A 23,563-nucleotide genomic window follows, 5' to 3' on the forward strand; every position below is an offset into this window, starting at 1 on the left:
CAAAAGAATGGAAAGCAGGGTCTCAAACCGATGTGTTTACACACATGCTCACAGCAGCATCGTTTACAGCAGCCAAAAGGAGGAAGCAACCCAAGTGTCCACGGACAGATGACTGGGTAAGAAAAATGTGGTATATACACACAGTGGAATATTATTAAACCTTGAAAAGACTTTCTGACACATGCTACATGAATGAACCTTGAGAACATTATGCTAAGTAAAATAAGCCAATCATAAAAGGATAAATACTGTATGATTCCACTTGAATGAGGTATCTAGAATAGTCAAATTCACAGATACAGAAAGTGGTTGCCAGGGGCTGAGGGGAAAGAAGGGATGAGGATTTATTTTTCACTAAATTGCATATTTATTGGCTGGTTTCAGTTTTGGAAGATGAAAAAAGTTCTAGGAATAGATAGTGGTGAAGGTTGCATAAAAATATTAATACTTTAATGCCATGAAACTGTACACCTAAAAATGGTTAAAATAGTAAAATTTTTAAAATATTTATTTTTAGAGACAAGGGAAGGGAGGGAGAAAGAAAGGGAGAGAAACATCAATTGGTTGCCTCTTGCACGCACCCCCAACAGGGGACCAAACCTGCAACCCAGGTATGTGCCCTGACCAGGAATCGAAGCAGCTGAGGTCTTTTGCTTTGCAGTATGATGTCCAACCAACTGAGCAACACCAGTCAGGGGAAAAGAGGAGATTCTGTTATGTATATTTTACCACAGTTTTTTCCTAAATGGCTATGTTCAGTCTGTTAAGTTACAAGGAACAGCGAAGCATATAACATAACATCATAAAGTGCCTACCATTCCAAAACAAACTATTATTAAAGTAGAAAACTATAACTCGATTTTTTAAAAACACAGAAGGATTCGATGCACCATTTCATTTTTCCTAGGCTTACACATCCACTCTGTATTCCATTTCCCAGAACGAAAACCATCACTCTTTTTAAAGACCGAGTGATGGGTAACTTCAGCTGACACAATATTTAATTTCACTTCCGGCAACGTAATTATACCAATATGAAGTGCTGTAACTATAAATAAACTTCAGTGTAGATGAAACTATAAAAAATCTAATATGTAAAAATATCAAGTAACTGTGTATTTAAAAAATATTTTTAAATTTAAGAATGACATGGGCTCACTTTAAGCAAATTAAAAATTATAGTTAAGGCAAAAGTCGGAAATAAAACAAGTAATCCCACTACCTAGAGATTATCTACTATTAATCCTTTAGTATATATCTATCAAGAACTTTGTCCTATGGGCCACAGTCAAGATGGTAGAGAGGATGCCAATTCAACTCCTGGAATGCAATTTTCCAGATAGGGTTTGCAAATATTAAAATGAACACATTTAAAAAAATAAAGCAAAATGCCTGTCTTCTATATTTTTACACATGTACGTATTTATATTTTAGTTTCTATTGGGTTTAATGAAGCAGTACTGATGCTTATGAAGTTCATGAAAGAGACAATACATTACCCTGCACCTCCCACCTTCTCCCCTAAACATTTTTCTTTTTTAAATAAAACCTTTNAGTATATATCTATCAAGAACTTTGTCCTATGGGCCACAGTCAAGATGGTAGAGAGGATGCCAATTCAACTCCTGGAATGCAATTTTCCAGATAGGGTTTGCAAATATTAAAATGAACACATTTAAAAAAATAAAGCAAAATGCCTGTCTTCTATATTTTTACACATGTACGTATTTATATTTTAGTTTCTACTGGGTTTAATGAAGCAGTACTGATGCTTATGAAGTTCATGAAAGAGACAATACATTACCCTGCACCTCCCACCTTCTCCCCTAAACATTTTTTCTTTTTTAAATAAAACCTTTTTCTTACTTGGGGCAGGCAGTCCACCACTGGATCGTTTATATTTGCTCTCCTTTAAAATGGATGTAATTTTATATAAATGACGAAAACCTGTTTTGCATTCAGAGGCAAAAATAAATTCAATCTCATCTTCATGACTTTGGGGAAAAACATGAAAGATGTCATGGATCTGTAAAATGAATAGCTCAGTTTACTACACACATTAATGAAATACTACATAAACAATTCAATTAAGCCAGAGAAAGACCTGATAAACATACTCTGCAGTATAAAATAACTGTTGGTGCTAGGGGCTATTATATATTTACAATTACAGATTTGCCTGGGCCTTTCAGATTTATCTTACTTTAGTCAAAAACTTTATCCATTGTGAAGTGAATGTTCCCAAATGGAGAAGAAAATGCCCAAAGCTTTTTCTTAACTCCCCATTTCTGTAATACTTTAAAACATGACATGAGACTTACTTAAGGATATAAATATTACTACAGAAATGATGAGGAAAAAAATTTGTTTTACATTTTTTTCCAAAGGGAAGTAATCTAACAGTTGAAGGGAAAACAGATGTGTTTAGCCCTGGCTGGTGTAGCTCAGTGGATTGAGCACGGGCCTGCGAACCACATGATTGCGGTTCGATTCCCAGTCAGGGCACATGCCTGGGTTGCAGGCCAGTTCTCAGCAGGGGACTCACGAGAGGCAACCATACATTGATATTTCTCTCCTCTCCTTCCCTTCCCCTCTAAAGATAAGTAAATAAAATTTAAAAAAATTCTTTAAAGAAAAAAGAAAGCATATGTTTTAGGTGAATCATTAAGCTTATATTCAGCAAGGGAGTGAGCTGGCTTTATTTATTTTGTATCTTAAGTTTTTCCTATTACATTAGAAAATGCAAAATTCAACCCCAGAGTGTTATATTTTAATATCGTTTCCAAACAAAAGGGCAAACTTTTTCTAGACAGGACTCCTATGAACCTCTAAGAGGTACTGATGAGGCTGTGTTTTCAGTACCTGACATGTCCAGGATAATGGGTAAACCTGCAGCTACAGAGACATCGTTTCGATGGCATCTGCATTCTACCCACACCCTTTCATGATTCTAAATAGAACCATCACACCAATGTGAAATGTTAGAACTTAGCAAATAATATTCATGGTTACTTTGAACTTAAAACTTCATTTTGACTATCTGCTGTAAAGCCTCATTTGCTTTCGCACCCCGAGAAAACATTTCACCAAGCGCAGGAGGACAGGCGTACATTTATCCAGATGTCTGTCGTTTCTTCATAGATGATCAGTGGTGTCACAGAGTCAGGCACTGACTCGATGAGCCTCTGTCTTTCCATGGCATCATCTTCTACTGGGATAAATAATTCGGGTGAGATCAACACTATCTGTAGGCGAGTTTGGGAGCGATCTAGCAGGATGGACCAAGCACTATGTAAACAAACAAAAGAAAAGCACCAAAAATAAAGCAAGCTCTCAGAAAATGAATATTCCCCTATCCTCTTGCCTAGCACCCATCAGTTATTTCTATAACTATAATGAAAAAATTACTTTAGCATATATTAAATCATCCCTTACTTAAGACATGGCTAATTAAAAGTATTAACTTATTCTACATTTATTTTTAAAAGTCAAGCTTGAATAGAGGTTTTAAAGTGCTTTTCTTCAAATTTCCAAAATCACAAATGGCTTTTGAAAATTTCTCCCTGTAGTATCACCAAATGCCAGCCTTGTGGAACTTGAGGTCTCCGTTAGACACAGAACTGTATGTAACCATGTTCACACAAAGCTCCACAAATATTTCTGCTTAGATTACACAATGAAAAATACACACACGTGAGCCTTGAAGTCATACTGTTTTTTAACCAAATAATGGGAACTGTGACTGGCTGAGTAAAAGTCAATGAAAATGTAATGCACCTATGCTTATAGGATTACACACCCAGAAGTCCATTTAGTTTAAAAAAAATTCTTTGTATATAATTAACTACACTGCAGATTTACATGTGAAGGCAGCTCCAAATGAAAGGCAAACCTAATAGCACAGACATTTCTAAAGTTCTGGATCCTAAATTATCTGTAAAGGAGTGTCAGTTTAACATACGTACTACTTTCCCTCTGGAGTCCAGCCAGCTCTGGCAATATATTCGACACCTTCAAAGAGAATCTCAAAAGGCTGAATTAGTTCCTTATCTATGACATCTATAATCTATTAAAAAAAGAAAAAAGAAATCTAGTTATAAAAGACTCAGATAAATAATCAGCTTACTAGTCTACTAAAACCATTATCTTTATTATTAGTGTGATACTTTTTCAGACTTAGGCATTTAAAAAGGCACTCAGAGTACAGCAAAACCAGAAATTGTGGGTTACCTATGCAGGTGCTTTTCATGCCTAAAAAAAGTGCTAACACAAGAATTAGCACAGTCTATGACAATTCTTAGAGGGGAGGGGGCATGGCTGGGGAGCTGGTGAAAAGCATGAAGGAATTAAGAAATACAGACTGGCAGTTACAAAGCAGTCACAGGGATGTAAACTACAGCATAGGGTGTATAGTCAATAATTCTGTAATAACTATATACAGTGCCAGATGGGTACTTTAAATATCAGGGGAACCACTTTGTAAAGTATGACCAGCTAACCACTATGCTATACACCTGAAACTAATACAAAATAATGTTGAATGTAAACTGTAACTGAAAAATAAAATTAGCCCTGGCCAGTGTGGCTCAGTTGGTTAGAGAAGTGTCCCATAGACCAAAAGGTCACAGGTTCAATTCCTGGTCAGGGTGCATACCCAGGTTACAGGTTCCATTCCCAGACTGGGTGTAAATGAAAAGGCAACCAGTCAATGTTTCTCTCTCTCTTTCTCAAAGCAATGAAAAATGTCATCTGGTGAGGGTAAAAATTTAAATTAAAAAATAATAAATTTAAAAATTAGCATAGTCTAAGTGTTTTCTCATGAGTTTATATTAACAGAACCCTTGATAACTGGTTAAAAAAAGTTCTAATCCGTTTAGACTCTAGAATCTATGAGAAGAAATGGTTCCTCGTTCCTTGTATTTTATTTTAATTTTTTTACTTTGTAACACTTTTAAGAGTGAACCGAAATCAATATTCCTAAACTGTAAACAATGGGGAACTGAAGTATCAAAGGAAACACGTTAGGGATCATATATAATAGACAAAACCCCTTAAATTTTCTTATTGCCTTAATACACCAATGTGTAATGTTTAAACATAACTGAATTTCTTATTCGGCAAACATTTTTGCACATATAGACTTCTCTTTATCGTTCTGTGCCCTTATCTGCTGTTTGACTCTCAGCAGTTGTGCCTGGATGGCTTTCTCTTCCTGCACTATCTCCTGAGCTTTCTTAGTACCAGCCAATGTTTGGCCACATTCTTTAGTCCTTGCGATCCCTGAGCTCGATGGTACAGTACTTTGGTATTTGATGGGTCTATTTCAAGAGCCTCCAATAAAAACTGCCAACTGCTCCCTGTGAATTTGATACCTTCAGTTTACAAGGGCCAATATTTGGCAAGCGGCTTAAAGCTACAGGTTGCAGCCTCAATCTATCTGCCTTCTCAGTAACAGCCTTTGAACCTTCCACATATCTTAAAACCTCTGCTATATATACACACATATATATATTTTAAATTACTTTATTGTTGTTTAATTACAGTTGTCTGCATTTTTATTGTTGTTTAATTACAGTTGTCCTCACCACTCTACCATCTGCACATTTTTTAATGGCTATTTCCCAGTTCTGGGATTTGAAAAAAAGTATTTTTAATGTTTTTTTAAGTCTTCTGTTATTTATAATGTTTTATATTGTAAATAATATATATTATTTATATATTACATCTCTTTACTTATTTATTTGTACAGAGAGGGGAAGGGAAGGAGGGAGAGAAACATCAATGTGTGGTTGCCTCTCATGCGCCCCCTACTGGGGGCCAAACCTGGCCTGCAACCCAGGTAGGTGCACTGACTGGGAATGGAACTGGTGACCCTTTGATTCTCAGGCCAGTACCACACCAGCCAGGGCTTGTCTATACCTTTTAAATCTGTATCTGCATCCTTGGGGAAATCTGGGTGACTGTCACCAGAACCACCTTTTGGAAAAATTCCCCAATTATCCCCTTCCTTCAATATTCCACGTTCTGCAATAACACACAATTTGGCAGGTTTTTCACCTCTCACTCCTGCATTTCCAGAATTCTTGCTATGCCCATTCCTTTAATCACTTGGCCAAATAGCACATTTTCCCCATCCAAATGAGTAGCTGGAACTGTTCTGATAAAGAACTGAGAAGCATTTGCATTGCAGTCTGCATCTGCCATGCCCAATAAACCCTCCTGGTCATGGTTACAATAGAAATTTTCATCTTCAAACTTTTTTTTTAAATATTTTATTTATTTATCTTTTTAGAGGGGAAGGGAAGGAGAGAGGAAAGAAACACCAATGTATGGTTGCTTCTCGCGCATCCCCTGCAGGGAACTGGCCCCTGCAGGGAACTGGCCTGCAACCCAAGCATGTGCCCTGACTGGGAATCGAACCGCGATCGTGTGGTTTGCAGGCCCACACTCAATACACTGAGCTACACCAGCCAGGGCCCATCTTCAAACTTTTCACCATAAATATTTTGTTCAGCCCTGGCTGGTATAGCTCAGTGGATTGAGCGCGGGCCTGCGAACCACACGATCGTGGTTTGATTCCCAGTCAGGGCACATGCGTGGGTTGTAGGCCAGTTCCCAGTGTGGGACACATGAGAGGCAACCATACATTGATATTTCTCTCACTCTCTCCTTCCTTTCCCCTCTAAAAGACAAATAAATAAAAGCTTAAAAAAAATTTTGTTCACTTGTCCCATTCTGATTTGAGAAGTCTCCACCCTGAATCATAAATTTCTTAATCATTCTATGGAATGGACATCCTTTGAAATGGAGAGGTTTGCNCGAACCACACGATCGTGGTTCGATTCCCAGTCAGGGCACATGCGTGGGTTGTAGGCCAGTTCCCAGTGTGGGACACATGAGAGGCAACCATACATTGATATTTCTCTCACTCTCTCCTTCCTTTCCCCTCTAAAAGATAAATAAATAAAAGCTTAAAAAAATTTTGTTCACTTGTCCCATTCTGATTTGAGAAGTCTCCACCCTGAATCATAAATTTCTTAATCATTCTATGGAATGGACATCCTTTGAAATGGAGAGGTTTGCTAGGGGTGGGTTCAATGCCTTTTTCTCCAGTACACAATGCACAAAAGTCTTTTTCAGTTTTGGGTACACCATCTGCAAACAATTCTAAAACAACTAGACCAATTTCCTCGCCTCTGATATCCATGCCGAAGAAAACTCGGGGTTACTGGAGTTGGAGGGCTTAGCTCAGGTGGACCAGTATGACATTTTGACTTGCAGATGTGTTTGGAGGTGGGTTTGGAGCACCTTGTGACCACCTGGCAGCTGAAACCCAAACCTAGTTTCCTGTATTTTAGCCTAAAATACTATTTTTATATTATAAAAATTATAGTGAACTATTCCTGGGCTAGCAAGCTTTTCTCCCTCAGAAGTCTAGACAATGCAAAATTTTCAAAAGATTTTATTTATTTATTTTTAGAGAGGGGAAGGGGGGGAGAAAGAGAGGGAGAGAAACATCGATGTGTGGTTACCTCTGTGGCCCCCGACTGGGGACCTGGCCTGCAACCCAGGCATGTGCCCTGACTGGGAATCAAACTGGCGACCCTTTGGTTCACAGCCCATGCTCAATCCACTGAGCTAGACCAGCCAAGTAGCCAATGCAATTTAAAAAATTTTTTTTAATGGACAAAGATCTGATGAGACAGTTCTCCAAAGAAGATATACTAATGGCCAATAAGCAGATGAAAAGATGCATAGTATCATTCAGCCATCAAGAAAATGTAAATCAAAACCACAAGTAGCCCTGGCTGGGCGGCTCAATGGAATGAGTGCCAGCCTGTGAACCGAAAGGTCGCTGGTTGATTTACAATGAGGGTGCGTGCCTAGGTTGTGGGCCAGGTCCCCCTTTGGGGTGTGTGATAGGCAAGCAATCAATGTGAAACATTGGTGTTTTTCTCCTTCCTTTTCTTTTCCCCTCCTTCTCAAAAACCACACAAACAAAAAAAGAACCCACCCAATGAGATATAACTTCCAGCCCACTAGAATGGCTGCAGTAAGTACAAAGAACATAAGAACTGTTGATGAGGATGTGGAGAAATTGGAAAACTTATCCATTACTGGTGGGAATATAAAACAATGCAGCTGCACTGGAAAACAGTTTGGTAGTTCCCCAAAAGGTAAAACAGTTATCTTATGACCCAACAATTCTATTCCTAGGGATCTAGCCAAGAGAAATAAAACCATGTGCCCACATAAATATTTATACACACACATTAGTGATAGCATTATTCATAATAGCCAAAAGGTGGAAACAACCCAAATGTCCATACTGATGAGTCGATAAATAAATAAAATGTACTGTATCCATGCAATAGACTATTAGGTAATAAAAGTCATAAAGTACTAATACATGATGCAACATGGATGGAGGTTCAAATGTGATGCTGCCCTGGCAGGGTAGCTCAGTTGCTCAGAATGTTGTCCCGATACACCAAGGTTGCGGGTTTGATTCCCAGTCAGGGCACAAACAAGAATCAACCAATAAATGTTAAACGCGTGGAACAATAAATTGATATTTCTCTCTCTCTCTCTCTCAAAAAATCAATAAATAAAAAATTTAAGCTAAAAAACCATGATTCTAAATGAAATAAACCAGATTAGGTATTATATAATTCCCTTTATAGGAAATGCCCAGAACCGGAAAATCTGTAGACTGAAAGTAGATCAGTGGTTTCCCAGAGAAGGGGCACAGGGAGGTTGGGGGGTAACAATTAAGGGAAGTTGGGTTTGTTTTTGGGGATGATGAGTATGTTCTAAAATTGACCGTGGTGATGGTTGCAGAATTCTGTGAATATACTAAAAGCCATTATAAACTTTAAATAAGTAAACTGTACTGCATATGAATCAGATCTCAATAAAGTTTTAATAAGTCTTAATTAAGTCTATAATTAATCCTGTGTGCATTCTGCTTCTAAGCATTTGATTGTCCAAATGGAAAGCACTACAAGAGAAATATGGAACATTAATATACCAAAGACACATATACAACACAGAAGGTAATTTAGCAGTCAATAACCAGTATTTCAAAGATACTGATCTAGAGAATTAAAAAAAGCAAAGAAGAGAAAACACTGGAAAGGAGTCGTATATGTGCATATCCCCATATTCCTCTTTTGGGAACCAGCAGGAAGTTTCCAAAGTGGAAAACAAAGTCAAACTGAAATCATGACCAACAAGCCCCCAAAATGATCGTGTATCTAAGATCTACACTAGACTGACCAGTCAAGTGACACATGCAAAAATCAACTCAACATTTTATACTTACCCTTCCTTCAGGATCAATCATTATTTCTGACATCTTAAAAGTGACTTTTGGATTTGCTGTGCCTTTAGAAAGAGACATAAATGAATAAAAATGCATATCCAAAATTACTGAAATTTTGCCAGATCAATCCTCTTTACACTTCAAGTTAAGTCAGACTACTACAGTCAGAGCTTTATTGCATAAGAATTTCAGAACTCCATTGCAAAATCTTAGTTTTTATATATATATATAAAAAAAGAGGCTGCCTGGCCACATAGTTCAGTTGTTTAAAGCATCATCCTAATACACCAAGATTGCATGTTCAATCCCCAGTCAGTGCACATGTAAGAATCAACCAATGAATGCAGAAATAAGTAGAACAACAAATCGATGCTTTTGTCTCTCACTCTCCCTTCCTCTCTAAAAATCAATACAAAAAATAAGATGAAAACTAAAAACGAATAATTTATAAATAGGCTGAAAAACATCAACAATTAGTATGAAATAAAGGGAAATTTTGTATCATTTTGAAATGTTATAAACAACAAAATGGGGGGAAAACTACCAATTTATTAAGAAATTAACCCCTTAAAAAATCTTAATTTTCTGGCAAAGACACCTTTCTGTTCCCTCCTTGAAATGACCAGTTTGGTGCACTTCTCCACCTTGAAAATAATTTAAAAGGACCAGCCTGTAATTAAAAAATCTACCCAGCAACACTCATCAACCCGTCCTGACTAAGGGCATAAACGACCAATGTGGACCGAAACTCGGACGGCTGTGGAGATTCTTCTTTGGAAAGTAGAAATGAGTGAATACAAAAATGCCAGTGGAATACAGTACCTGTTTTAGGATAACGAAATGAATCTGCCCTTCTTGTTTCCAACATAGGGGATGTAACATGAATAACTTCCACCTCAGACTCATCATTTTCTTCATACAAAATTCTAAGAATTTTGTTGCCACTGGGAGCTTAAAAGGAATTTAAATATCGAAAATTTAGAATTATGCCAGAAAGCAATCATAACTGACATTCTCTCTAGTATTATATTTCAAAAGGGAAAAATAATTTATATATAAAATATGCTACCTTTTATGTATAAAATATCACTAGTTTTTGCAGTGGCAAGGTGAATTTCTGCTAAGCCATTATTACTAGTTAATAAATGTTAACTCCTTTTGGAGGGGAAAAACTGAAGATAATTACATATAGATACATAATTAAAATGGAAACACAAGTGAAACACTCTGGTTCTTGCATACATTAACATGCCCTGCTTATTGAAAGATAAATGGTATTTTAAAAGAGTCTGGTTTTTTGAATAGTTCCTCTAATTCACGCCAAAATCTTGCTCTACAAAGTACAGTTGTAGCAAAACATTTTACATCTTACCATAAAATGTCCAATTCTAAGACATGGATTAAAAACAATTTTATTTTCATGATCCCTTAGAGAAGTGTTCAGACGCTAGCTGTAATCCATTAGTGGATTACAGTCCACTAAGGAAATCTATGAATGGGGCATAGGCAGTCAAAAAATACAACAGGAATAAGTTCTGGTCAAGATGGCAGCATAGGCAGACATGACTCACCCCTTCACACAACCACATCAAAATTACAACTATAATATAGAACAACCGCCCTGGCTGGCATAGCTCAGTGGATTGAGTGCAGGCTGCAAACCAAAGGGTCACTGGTTTGATTCCCAGTCAGGGCACATGGCTGGGTTGTGGGCCAGGTCCCCAGTGGGGACCAAGTGAGAGGCAACCACACACTGTTTCTCTTTCGCCCTCTCACTTCCCCTCTCTAAAAAATAAATTTTAAAAATCTTAAAAAAAAAATAGAACCACCACTCAGAACAGTTAAAAAATACAAGAGAAAAAATACACATGAGTATGTTACACATATGTATAAGTATTGCTTCAAAACACTTATTTTCTAGTTTTATACCGATAGTATATTATACAATGCACTGGAACGTAAAGCAAATTTCTCATTGGGTCATGGTCAGCCACTGCTTTAGACAGCTGTTTCTCAGGCAGTAAAAGAGTTGTAAATTCACCAAGAAAAAGGAGGAATTTGTGGCTTTTCCTGATCCATTCAAACACTAATTGGGCCACCTGTACATAAAGATTCCCTAGTCAATCCTACAACTAATCAAGGTATGGTATTTTTGTATTTTGCCACCAATATTACTAAGACATGCTTCTAGATGAAAAATTGGCAAGGGAAGTTGAAGGACCTAAATCAATGAACCACAGCACCATTGTTTTTATGAGAATTCATTATGGTAGAATACAGCCTATACATTCTAAATAACCACTAATAGAATCTAATCTTCATCAATTCAGAATCTACACACCAAGATTTAGAATCTGTGCACTTAAGTAATTGGCAGTTGAATCTCCTAAAGCTTTTAGTGAACTCTCTCTATATATTATACAATTTTGAACCCCCTTACTTGTTTCAGCTTCTGGACACCACCAATAGCCAGAGTATCTATCAAATTCTTCTTGAAGAACAAAGGTAGCCACTCCAGCTGATCTGGGATCCTCTTCCATGTTAGCTAGCTCTAGATAAACATAAAAGGCAAAATTATCACAGCACATTCTCTGTTTTTTCATGGGTACAAAGCAGAATAATTCAGTTAATTTTCAAAGGCAGCTGTGGTACAGTGGTGAACTCTGGAACCAAATGGGCTAAATTCAAATCTGAGGTCCATCACTCACTGACTGACCGACCTTGGGCAAATCACCTAATCTCACTCCACTGAAGTGTCCCATTTGTAATGGGACTAAGAACCTACCTTTTAAGGCTGTTATGAGGATTAAGTGAATTAATTCACATAAAGTACTTAGAGTCTGAACTATAGTATATGCTCCATAAATGCTATTATTTTCCAGTGTAGCTAGAATCATGGAAAAACATGTAAAGGGTCACGTTGCTTGGAACTCTTCTATACAGAGAAGTACATCTTTAGACCTAGAATGGGTCTTACAAACCATGTAATTCATGATTCCTTCTCCCTCTCCTTCAACCAGAGCTGCTCAGTTTTGGTCTGTTTTATATTTAACATTTCCAGCAAATAGTTTGAAGGGAACTTGTGCTTTAAAAACAGAAATACTAGGAGACTTCCAGCCAAGATGGAGGCACAGGTGGATATGCTTTGCCTCCTCACACAACCGAAAGGACAGCAACAAATTTAAAAATGAAAAATAACCAGAACTGTCAGAAAATCGAACTGTATGGAAGTCGGACAACCAAGGAGTTAAAGAAACATTCATCTAGACTGCTAGGAGGGGCAGAGACAGGCAGCTGGGGAGGGGAGGACTCAAGGCAAGGTGGTGGACAGGGAGGGCAAGGTGGTGGCTGGCAGACTGGGTAGTCCCGTATTTGCATGCAGGTAACCTGGAAGAACAAATGGGGAGTGATGCAGACCGAGCAACCTGGGTTCCAGCACAGGGAAATAAAGCCTCAAACCTCTAGCTGTAAACACTTTTGGGGCTGTGGTGGCAGGAGAAACTCATAGTCTCATAGGAGAGTTCTTTGGCGAGACCCACAGGGTCCTAGAACTAAATAAGCCCACCCACCCAGGAACCAGCACCAGAAGGGCCCATTTTGCTTAGGGTTAGTCGGCAAAGTGACTGAAAGCCAGCCCAGAGCCCAGCAAGTTGAATTGTTGCCTCTCATACTCCTCCCCCACATATAGCGTAATGACGCACCTACATGGGTTGCCCTGACCTGGCGAATACCTAAGGCTCCTCCCCTTATTACGCAACAGGTGCATGTGACAATAATATATGCCCCAAGTGAAAGAACAGATCAAAGCTCCAAAAATAAAACTAAGCCACGAAGAGATAGCCAACCTTCTCTCATGCAGAGTTCAAAACCCTGGTAATCAGGATGCTCTCAGAAAAGGTTGAATATGGTCACAAGACAGAGGAAGAGTGAAGGCTATGCAAAGTGAAATAAAGAAAAATATAAATGGAACTAATAGTGAGGAGAAGGAAACTGGGACCCAAATCAACAATTTGGAGCAGAAGGAAGAAATAAACATTTAACCAGAACAGAAGGAAGCAACAATAAATCAAAAAAAGGGAGGAGAGGCTTAGGAACCTCTGGGACAACTTTAAATGTTCCAACATCTGAATCACAGGGGTGCCAGGAGAAGAGGAAGAGAAGAAGTGGAAAACTTATTTGAACAAATAATGAAGGAAAATTTCCCCAGTGGCAAAGGAACCAGGCATGCAAGTCCAGGAAGCTCAGAGAGTCCCAAAGAAGTTGGATCCAAGGAGAAACACACCAAGACACATCATCATTAAGTTACCCAAGATTAAAGAGAAGGAGAGAATCTTAAAGGCAGCAAGAGAAAAGGAGACAGTTCCCTACAAAGGAGTGCCCATTAGATCACCAGCTGATTTTTCAAAAGAAACCTTGAATGTTAGAAAGGGCAGGAAAGAAATATTCCAAGTCATAAAAGGCAAGAACCTGCATCCAAGATTACACTATCTAGCGAAGCTTTCATTTAGAGTGGAAGGGCAGATAAAGTGCTTCCCAGATATGGTCAAGTTCAAAGAGTTCCTCATCACCAAGCCTTATTATATGAAATGTTAAGGGGACTTATCTAAGTCCCTTAAAGGGACTAGAAAAAGAAAAAGAAGATCAAAACTATGAACACTAAATGACAACAAACTCACAACTATCAATAACTGAATCTAAAAACTAAAAAAACAGAAACAATGTTTTTAGCAAAACAACTAGAACAGGAACAGAATCACAGAAATGGAGATCACATGGAGGGTTATCAGTGAGGAAGGGGAGGGGGAGAATGGAGGGACAATGTTACAAGGACTAAGAAGCATAATTGGTGGGCATAAAATAGACATGGGGAGGTTAAGGTTAAGAACAGTATGGGGAATGGAGAAGCCAAAGATATGTAGACCCACAAACATGAACTAATGGGGGGAATGCTGGTGGGAGGAAGGGTGCAAGGCGTTGGGAATAAAGGGGACAAAAAATGGGACAACTGTAATACCATGGTCAATAAAATATATTTTAAAAATAAAAATGAAGAAAAACAAAAGCAATAAAAACCACAAAGCCACAATTACATAAGATTTCATGACATGAGGAAATGGTTACAATAATCTTGAATTAAACAAAAGCATATTACAAAATGGCCTGTATACTGTAATTCCATTTATAAAAATGTTACACAAATATGTATTTTAAAATATATTGGGATTTAAATCAAAATGTGGTTTTCTCTAAATAGTGAGACTATGGACAGGATTTTTCAAAAAACTGGTTTATAATTTATCAAACCTTTAGTGCACTTTTTATTTTTGAGAAATGCATACACTTGTATAACCAAACCCTAACAAGGTACAGAATACTTCCAACACTCTAGAATGTTTTCTCATGCCCCTTACCAGTCAATGGACATTTTTGCCCAGAAGTAGCTATTGATCCGATTTCCATCACCATAAGTTAGTTTTGCATATTCTAGAACAGCACATAAATGAAATTATACAATATCTATTTTGTGTCTGTCTGCTCTTTGAGATCAATCAATGTTGCATCAACACCATGTGATATCAAGGTATCAGTAATTCCTTCCTGTTTATTGCTGAGTGGTATTCCACTGTATACCAGAGTTCTTTTCTCCATTTATCTGTTGACGAACATCTGGGCTGCTTCCAATTTTTGGCTATTATCAAAAAAGATGCCATGATCATTCTTGCATAAGAATCACTGTGGCTCCTTGAGGAAGATGTTGTACCAGCTGTAGCAGGGCTCTGTTCCACCCACTCCTGCTTCCGACCCAAGGCTGACTGCTCTCACTGAGAACTGTCAGTCAGGCAGCATCGCTACAGCTATGGCTTTGAAAGCCACTGGAAAAACACCAGTGGAACCAGAGGTGGCAATTCACCACTTTACAATTACTCTAACCAGCTGCAATGTAAAATCTTTGGAGCACATGTGTACTGACTTGCTCAGGGATGCAAAGGGTAAGAACTGAGAAGTGAAAAGACCAGTTTGGATGCCTACCAAGACTCCAAAAATCACCATGTGAAAAACTCTCTGTGGGGAAGGTGTTAGACTTGGGGTCGTTTTCAGATGAGGATCCCCTTGCACAGTCCTAGAAGATTGTGCACAGTCCTTCTGAGATTGTCAAGCAGATTACTTCCATCAGTACTGAGCCAGGAGTCGAGTCCAGGCAGAAGTAACCACTGCAGGTGCTTAAATTAACCTTTTCAATAATGGACCACCAGTTGCTAAGAAAAAAAATCTTTGAGGATGTATGCTTTTATTTCTCTTAAATAATGACTTAGGAGTGGAATGGCTGCATAGTATGGTAAGCACATGTTTAACTTTTAAGGAACTGCCACAGTTTTTCAAAAACTGTGTATTATTGTATTATGTCATACGCGTAGTAGAAATGTATGATGAAAGAGCCTCTCCAACCTTTGATGTTCTTTTTCACTTTGGCCAGTCTAATGGGTATGTAGAGTAGTATCTTACAGTGAGTTTAATTTTACCTATTATTTTTGTCTATATTTTCTATATACTGTCTGAAATGAATGTGTAGCCAAGGTGTAACCAATAATCCCTTATCCAAAATTTCTGAGTTCAGAAGTGTTTGGAGCGCTGGCTGGTGTCGCTCAGTTGGTTGGGAATCGCCCCACAAACTGAGAAGCTGCCAGTTTGATTTCTGGTTGGGCGCATGCCCAGGACGCAGGCCAGGTCCCCAAGGGGACCTGACTGATGCAAGGGGAAACTGACTGATGTTTCTTTCCCTTTCTCTTTCCCTCCCTTCCCCTCTCTCTAGAAATAAATAAAATCTTAAAAAAAAAGAGAGAACTGGTTGGAACTCAGAATTTTGGGGATTTGTCACGTACTGTATCCATGTGTGGTTATGTGACACCTCCAGCAGGGCAATCAAATACCCTGTAATCTAATACACCACTGTTCCTGCAGCAAGTATGTGAACAGGCACACTAAGTAGGGTTAAGATGATAAATATCCTCAGGTCAGGTTAGGTCAGGTTTTGCTACCAAGTAAGTTTTAGCACCAAGCTAATGAAAAATAATCTGCGTTTTTAAAGCTTTTTAAATCTTGGAATTAATGATACAGCCAAAACCAGTGCTCAGTTTTCTTGGATCTTTCAACTACCCCAAATTTATACCCCAAAAACTGTTTTAGATTTTGTTCTCATTTACAAAATAAGTACCACTCATTTGTATTTCCCTATTACTTATTTAAGATCTTAACTATCAAGAGTTATTTATTAAATGAATAAATGGTATTATCTTGTTCTCTCCGTGAGATACATCATTTGATAGTAGAAGGTGGTATGAACGTGACTTTTAAGTTCCTCTACCGCACTACGCGGAGTGCAGACACAAACACACGCACACACTGACCGACTGAACCCGACTGAAGGCAGACTTTCACTTGAAAAGCTGTTGTGAACAAGAAGAGTAAGAATGTTGATGTTCCCTCTCTACTTACCTTTCTATCTAAACAAACACATAGCACTTACTATGCTTCAGACAATGTCCTAACCACTTCACAACTATTGACTCATTAAAACCTCATGAAAACCCTATGGTGACATGTCATTAACCTTTCTTTTAAATATACCACATACCTACATGTACACAAAAGAAAAAAATGAAAACTCTATTAAAGAACTTTGCAGTGTTTCAATGCTGTCTACTTTGAATTCTGCCAATCTTCACAATAATGCTGTGTGGAAAACAATTCCACAGAAGGAAAAAAACAGACTAAAATGTGCCTTAATTCTACAGTTTCTTGGGGGCCTGAACTGTATTTTATTCAATTCTGTATCCTTAGTTTCTGCCACACTGCCTGGCACACAGGCACTTAACATTGATTTTTGTTTGATTGACTAGTCAGTTAGAACAGATTTCTTGACTTCTAATTAATCTGTTACCATCAGGACTTCGCAGAGTCAGGCTCAAGTACAGTAACTAGGAAACAATAAGTGTCAAAGTTTGTTGAAAGCATAAAAAAACTGCAAAGATTTCCAATCTAGATTTACTAACTACCAACCTAACCTTCCCACTGACATTCATAGCTGTTCTAATTCCCTGACTCCAACTGGAGAACCATTAAACACCAAAAGTATACTTTTTACTTAAAATTTTCCCTATTCCACCCCTTCTCTCTACCTTACGCTCTAGTTCCAGGCCATAAAACCTCAATAATTGCAACAGTCAAACTTGGGCATCCCTGTCCCTAGTCATGTGCGTCTGAGATACAACTTTCACAAAGTACACTAAACAATTAATTTACAGTATGACTGACCATTCCACTCCACCGCTAGAACTTTTCAATGGTCCCCCATATCGTAACAAAGACCTTGTCCATCTACATGAGCCAGAGTCTACCCTTGTCCTGGCTTTTCTCACCTGCCAGTTTTGTCTATCCCTGCTTCTTGATTCAGACCCCATGCTTTAGGATCATCACATTGCTTCTGACTCCTGACACACACCGTGGTACCTTCTGCGTCAAGACCGTTCTCATCCAGTCTCCTCGCCTGTAGCGTAATAGCTAAGATCAGTTCGGGCTCCCCCTCTTCTGGGAATCCTTTCTCATCACGACCCCTCCACGGCGCTCTCATAACACCCTGTATTTGCTTATCATCATTCTGTTTTCCTGTCATTTGTTTAAACGGTTTCCCTGAGGGCTAGATCTACGTCTTACTCAATTCTGCATCATTGGTTCCTGTCACGATGTCTAGCACCCAGGAACTTAATGTATTTTGGTTGATTGACTAATAGAACAGGTTTTTGGACTCCTAATTTAGTGGTCTTTCTATCAATTGTTCAGGAAAAGGCTTCTTCTACAATACTGATTATTCTAATGAAGAAAATGTTTGCTGTCAATACATTATCATATTCTTAAATACCTTATTAAGGAAGATGCCCAATAAATAAACTTTGTGAACATTAACCAAAAGTTGGACAAATAAATGATCAGAGTGACCATTCTTCATTATGGAGCTCATCTTTAAGCTCTGTTTCACATGTTCAAAGAAAAAGCAATACATTCTTTTCCATCTTTCATATGGATGAAAGCTTCAGAGGAAAACATCTACATCTTTTCTGTGCTTTGAGTAGTGCTTAGGGCTATTCTAGTTACCACAGTAAGAATTAAGTATTCCCACAATACACAGAGTTCTACAAAGTTCTGTATTTCCTGTTATGACAAAAGAACTAAGTAGGCTCTCCAAAAAGGGGAGATAAATCTTCAGGTAGTTCTTACAGTATTAGTTTTTTCTGTTTAAAATTTTAGTTAACTGAGAGCAGATTGGGGAAATCCTGGCAGCCTCACCTGGCTAAGAGAATAACCATGCCAGGGCGCTACTGCTGTGCTGTCTGGGAGTGAACATTAAAACAAGGCAGCACTGCACAGGTAATACGTACCACTCACTGTCTGTATTGTTTTCTTTTTTAATTTTAGAGATCTGAATACAAAATATAAAGATTATCCACTTTGCTTCATTTTCAAAATGTAAGCAAAAGCAAATTACATTTAAAAAATACTTTTCAGGAACTGTCATTACCATTGTGCACATAGGTGAGCCTTCTTTCTTCTCTGGTTACAATGTTGGAGATCCAAATGTCATTGCTGTGTATAAAAGCAATCCAGTCGGGATCAGCTGGGCATAATTTTGGATCCATCCTAATGTTGGGACAACTAGTCTCCACCAAATTGGGCCGTAAGGGTTGTTGCTAGAAAAGTAAACATTTTAAGGCCAGAATCAGGTTAATACACACATACTCATTTGCCAGTACTCTTCCTAGAAAACAATAATTCCAAGTAAAATGTCAACTACGATAACTGTACCCCAGAAAAAATACTTTCATATACCTTAACTTATAAGAAAGGACTCATTTTTAAAAATGAGTCATTTTTTAAATATGAATTAAAAAGCTAAACATAACAGGAGAGAAAATAAAGATGATATAACAGCACTTCATAAATTTTGTTGCCCAAACCTATTTAATAAAATAATTATTACTTTTATTAAACACTTATCATTTTATTTATTAAACATTTCAAATTAATTTTACCAATATAAAATAGTTGGCTCATAAAAATCTCATGAAACCCAGAATGATCACAATTCTATCAAAAGAATAGTTCTAGTAGCACATAGAAAATTGCCTGGAATAAAACCAAACATTTAAACCATTTATTAAGATGAATTAAGCTTTCAATAATACCAAAAATGGACTGCCTTGTGATGAAATCCTCCCAGACCGCCCTCAGCACTCAGAAAGTGGGCATCGATGCCCTTTACTGTGTCTTCTTACACAGCAAGTGTTTCTAGCACTTAAAATTGTGTATTAGTGTCACTGGATAAATGAACTCTTTTTTTTTTTAAATGAACTCTTAAAATTGGAAATTAACACCCAAATTCCTTGTTTTCTTCACTACTAAATTTCTTAGTTGATGGGTAAACAGAGTATTTTGGTTTGTTTAATTAACTTTCTTCTTCTTCTTCTTTTTTAAAATGATTTATTTATCTTTAGAGAGGAAAGGAAGGAGAGAAGGAGAGAAACATCAATGTATGGTTGCCTCTCTTGAGTCCCCTGTGCTGGGAACTGGCCTGCAACCCAGGCATGTGCCCCAACTGGGAATCGAACCACGATCGTGTGGTTCGCAGGCCCGAGCTCAATCCACTGAGCTACACCAGCCAGGGCTGTTTAATTAACTTTTTGATCTGGGTGCAAATAACCTTTAAGACCCCCAAAATATACTTAATGAGTAATACTGCCAACTTACAGTAAACCCCTGTGGCCCTCCATCTTTTACATGATATATTCCACTACCAGCTTGAAAGAGGAATGTTCCACTTCCTTGGTGATAATCATAAGAAGCAATTCCAACCGTTCCAATGCGTTTTCTTTCTCTTAATAGTTCTTCTTCTCGAGAATACATTCCATAATCCAGTGTTGCCTAATGCAAACAAAAAGAGAAATCACCTGTTTCAGTCTTCTGAAAGCTTGATTTTGCTTTTAGCACTGAAATTCTAGCATCTCCAATATTATTAAGTCTACATTTTCAGTGACCCCAAAATTCACCAGCAACTTTAAGTAGATTAATTTGAGGAAGTCTGGTAAAGGTATCTTGGTAAAGGGTCTCTAGATGATTGTTACATACATTTGAAAACAAGAACTACATCTCATTACCTTGGCTTGGCATTCAAGATCTTCTATACTACTGAAATGTTACTTCGCAGTTTTACATGCAGTCAAGAGGTTTGAATCTAGGCTTTGACCCTCACTAGAAGTCTGACTTTGAGCAAGTAGCTTAATTTCTTCAAAAAGCGCAATACAAGAAATCAACCAATGAATGCATAAATAAGTACAATAACAAATCAATGTTTCTCTTTCTCTCTCAAAAGAAAAAAAGAAAAAAAAAGAGGTCTAGATAAGCTTCTTGGAAGGAATGTACCACTCCAAAATTAAGTCAGCACACCGAAAGTAAACATTGTTTTCAAAGATAGCAAATATAAATGTGTATTTGCAAACCTGAAATAATGTTAGATGAGATTAAAAAAGGGACAATCTTGGAATGCTGGTAAAAGCTCCCCTAGTTTCTTGTATTCATTGTATCACTTTTTCAATATATTTTAAACTTTTTTTCATTGATTTATTTTTAGACAGAGGGGAAAGGGGAAGAAAGAGAGGGAGAGAAACATCAATGTGTGGTTGCACTCACGTGCCCCCCAGTGGGGACCTGACCTGCAACCCAAGGCATGTGCCCTGACTGGGAATTAAACCACAGACCTTTTGGTTCTCAAGGTGGCGCACTCAATCCACTGAGCCACACCAGCCAGGGCCACTGTACCAGTTTTTTAAAAAATGTATCTTTTTTTAAATCCTCACCTAAGGATATGTTTATTGATTTTAGAGAGAAAGAAAAGGGGTGAGGCAGAGGGGGGGGGCGGAGAAAAAAAATAAATGTGAGAGAGAAACATCAATCAGTTGCCTCCTGTATGTACCCTGACCAGGGATCAAACCTGCAACCTAACTATGTGCCCTGACCAGGAATCAAACTTGTGAGCTTTTGGTTTACAGGTCAACGCTCCAACTAACTGAGCCACACTGGCCAGGGCTCTTACTGTGACTAATTTATAAATTAAACTTTATCAGAGGTATACATAAACTGTATTACATGTACAGGAAAACACATAGTATATACAGAGCTCAGTATTATCTGTGGTTTCAGGTACCCACTGTGGGTCTTGGAATGTATCCCCCACAAATAAGTGGGGGGACTACCTTGTGATAGCCATACAATAGAATATTAGCCAGCCATAAAAATAAATGAAGTATTGCTATTTGCTACAAAGTAAATGAATCCAGGAAATAGTGGTAAGTGAAACAAGTCATGGAGGCCCACATATTGTATAGGCAAATCTACAGTGACTCAAATATTAGCGTTGATCAGGCCTGGGGTAGGGAGTGTGGGGAGACAGGGAGTGCCTGCTAATGGGTTTCTTTTGGGGATGATGATATGTTCTAAAATTAGATTTGATGAGAGCTGTATAACTCTGTGAATACACTAAAAACCATTGCACTGTGTATACTTTGAGAGAATTGTGTGGTATATGAATTGTATCTTAATAAAACCCGTTAAAAAAAGAGAAGAATGCAAAAGCATATTCCCTGTTAACATAAATCAAAAGAAAGCTGGAATGGCTGTATTCCAGTTAAAGTAAATATTAAATTTACTTTAATATTATAGTAATATTATAGTAATATTAAAGTAAATTTCACAGTAAAGAATATTGCTAGATACAAAGAAGGTCATTTCCTAACAATAAAGGATTCAATTTATCAGGAGGACACAATAACCCTATCCACTTATGCACCTAATAAGTTTCAAAAGAATAAAGCACAAACTAACCGAAACACAAAGAAAAACGGTCAAACCTACAATGTTGAAATAGATTTCAACATTCTCTTTCAATAACTGATAGAACAAACAGAAAATCAGTAAGAACATAGAAGACACAAACAATATAATAAACCAATTTGATCTAATGATCAGTTATAGACCAAACAATAGCAGAACATGTATTCTCTTCAAGTAAACACAGACCATTTACCAAGAGGAACCATATTATGGGCCATGAAATAAGACTTAATAATTTGCAAAAGATTCATGTAATCAAAGTATGTTCTCTGATTCACATCTACTTCAAATATAAAAGCCCATTTGAATTTCTGCCTCTAAATAAATGCTAAAAACATATACCAAATCGCAGGAGTAACAATGTCTAATCCTACCTGAAAAAGATCCAACAGAGGCTTCCAAGAAAGCATCAAGACTGCTGCTTTGTTGATGGTTTTGGGAATTTCAGAATAAAACAGTGTATTTTCTCTGTTCTCACCAGACATAGCTATAAGAGAAAACAATCTTTTTAAAAACATTTTTTAAAAATAGTGATCTACTGCAACCATAGTAGTAGGTACCAAATGTCTTCTATATCTGCACATTTCTGTTCTCTATGGGACCTATAACAAACACTAACAAGTAGGGGATGCACACACCACATGCCCTGGGAATTTGCTGTGATAAAACTTGGACTTCACAGAAAAATGCTGTTTCATTCTGACATTCAGATCTTAGTCCCTCTAAAAAAAAAAAAAACCATAATAGTATACAAAATGATATATGGACAGTATCATCTTAGTCTTTTTGGTTTTTTTTTACTCTAATTTCTACTCTACCACTCAGTTTCTTTTTTTTTTAAGATTTTATTTATTTATCTTTAGAAGGGAAGGGAAAGAGAGAAGGAGAGAAATATCAATGTATGGTTGCCTCTCATGCGTCCCCTGCTGGGAACTGGCCTGCAACCCAGGCCATGTGCCCTGACTGGGAATCGAACTGAGATCCTTTGGTTCGCAGGACCACGTTCAATCCACTGAGCTACACCAGCCAGGGCAGTTTTCCTTCATTACAAATGTAATCACTAATAAGTTTCAAATGAAAGTGTACTTATAGTCAAACTACACAGAACTGCTCTCTGATTTGCTAAAAATCTCTTCTTCTACTGGGGAAGGGTGAAGGAAAGAGGTCTGTATTAAGTAGAAGCCAGGTCTATCACCCAGTAACTGAATGGGAAGATCACCGCAGTATACAATGACCTATCTACAAAAGAGAATAGAAATACTGATACACTTTGGTTTGAAGATGCGAACCAAAGAAAAC

At 37.7% G+C, this 23,563-nt stretch overlaps 1 protein-coding gene and 1 pseudogene across 7 annotated transcripts in view; one reads left to right on the top strand and one right to left on the bottom strand.

Annotated features, from left to right (window-relative positions):
- The window catches only part of DPP8 (dipeptidyl peptidase 8), a 61,563-nt gene that overhangs the window by 25,605 nt on the left and 12,395 nt on the right, over positions 1 to 23,563 (bottom strand). For all 7 annotated transcript variants that reach the window (XR_005067611.1, XM_037054150.1, XM_037054145.1 and 4 more), the window contains exons 4-12: positions 22,639 to 22,751; positions 20,126 to 20,299; positions 18,900 to 19,068; positions 11,766 to 11,876; positions 10,148 to 10,276; positions 9,326 to 9,387; positions 3,966 to 4,066; positions 3,111 to 3,288; positions 1,867 to 2,026 (exon numbers count right to left, since the gene is read on the bottom strand). Coding sequence is in view for 6 of the 7 variants with exons in the window: in XM_037054150.1 (XP_036910045.1) it covers positions 1,867 to 2,026; positions 3,111 to 3,288; positions 3,966 to 4,066; positions 9,326 to 9,387; positions 10,148 to 10,276; positions 11,766 to 11,876; positions 18,900 to 19,068; positions 20,126 to 20,299; positions 22,639 to 22,751 (1,197 nt within the window). In the remaining variant the exon portion in view is untranslated. The remainder of the gene's footprint in view (positions 1 to 1,866; positions 2,027 to 3,110; positions 3,289 to 3,965; positions 4,067 to 9,325; positions 9,388 to 10,147; positions 10,277 to 11,765; positions 11,877 to 18,899; positions 19,069 to 20,125; positions 20,300 to 22,638; positions 22,752 to 23,563) is intronic.
- LOC118992324 (40S ribosomal protein S20-like) lies at positions 15,183 to 15,747 on the top strand (annotated as a pseudogene).

Source organism: Sturnira hondurensis, unplaced genomic scaffold (genome assembly GCF_014824575.4).
Source record: "Sturnira hondurensis isolate 20B ecotype Veracruz unplaced genomic scaffold, ASM1482457v3 Scaffold0008196, whole genome shotgun sequence".
Classification (NCBI taxonomy): Eukaryota; Metazoa; Chordata; class Mammalia; order Chiroptera; family Phyllostomidae; genus Sturnira; species Sturnira hondurensis.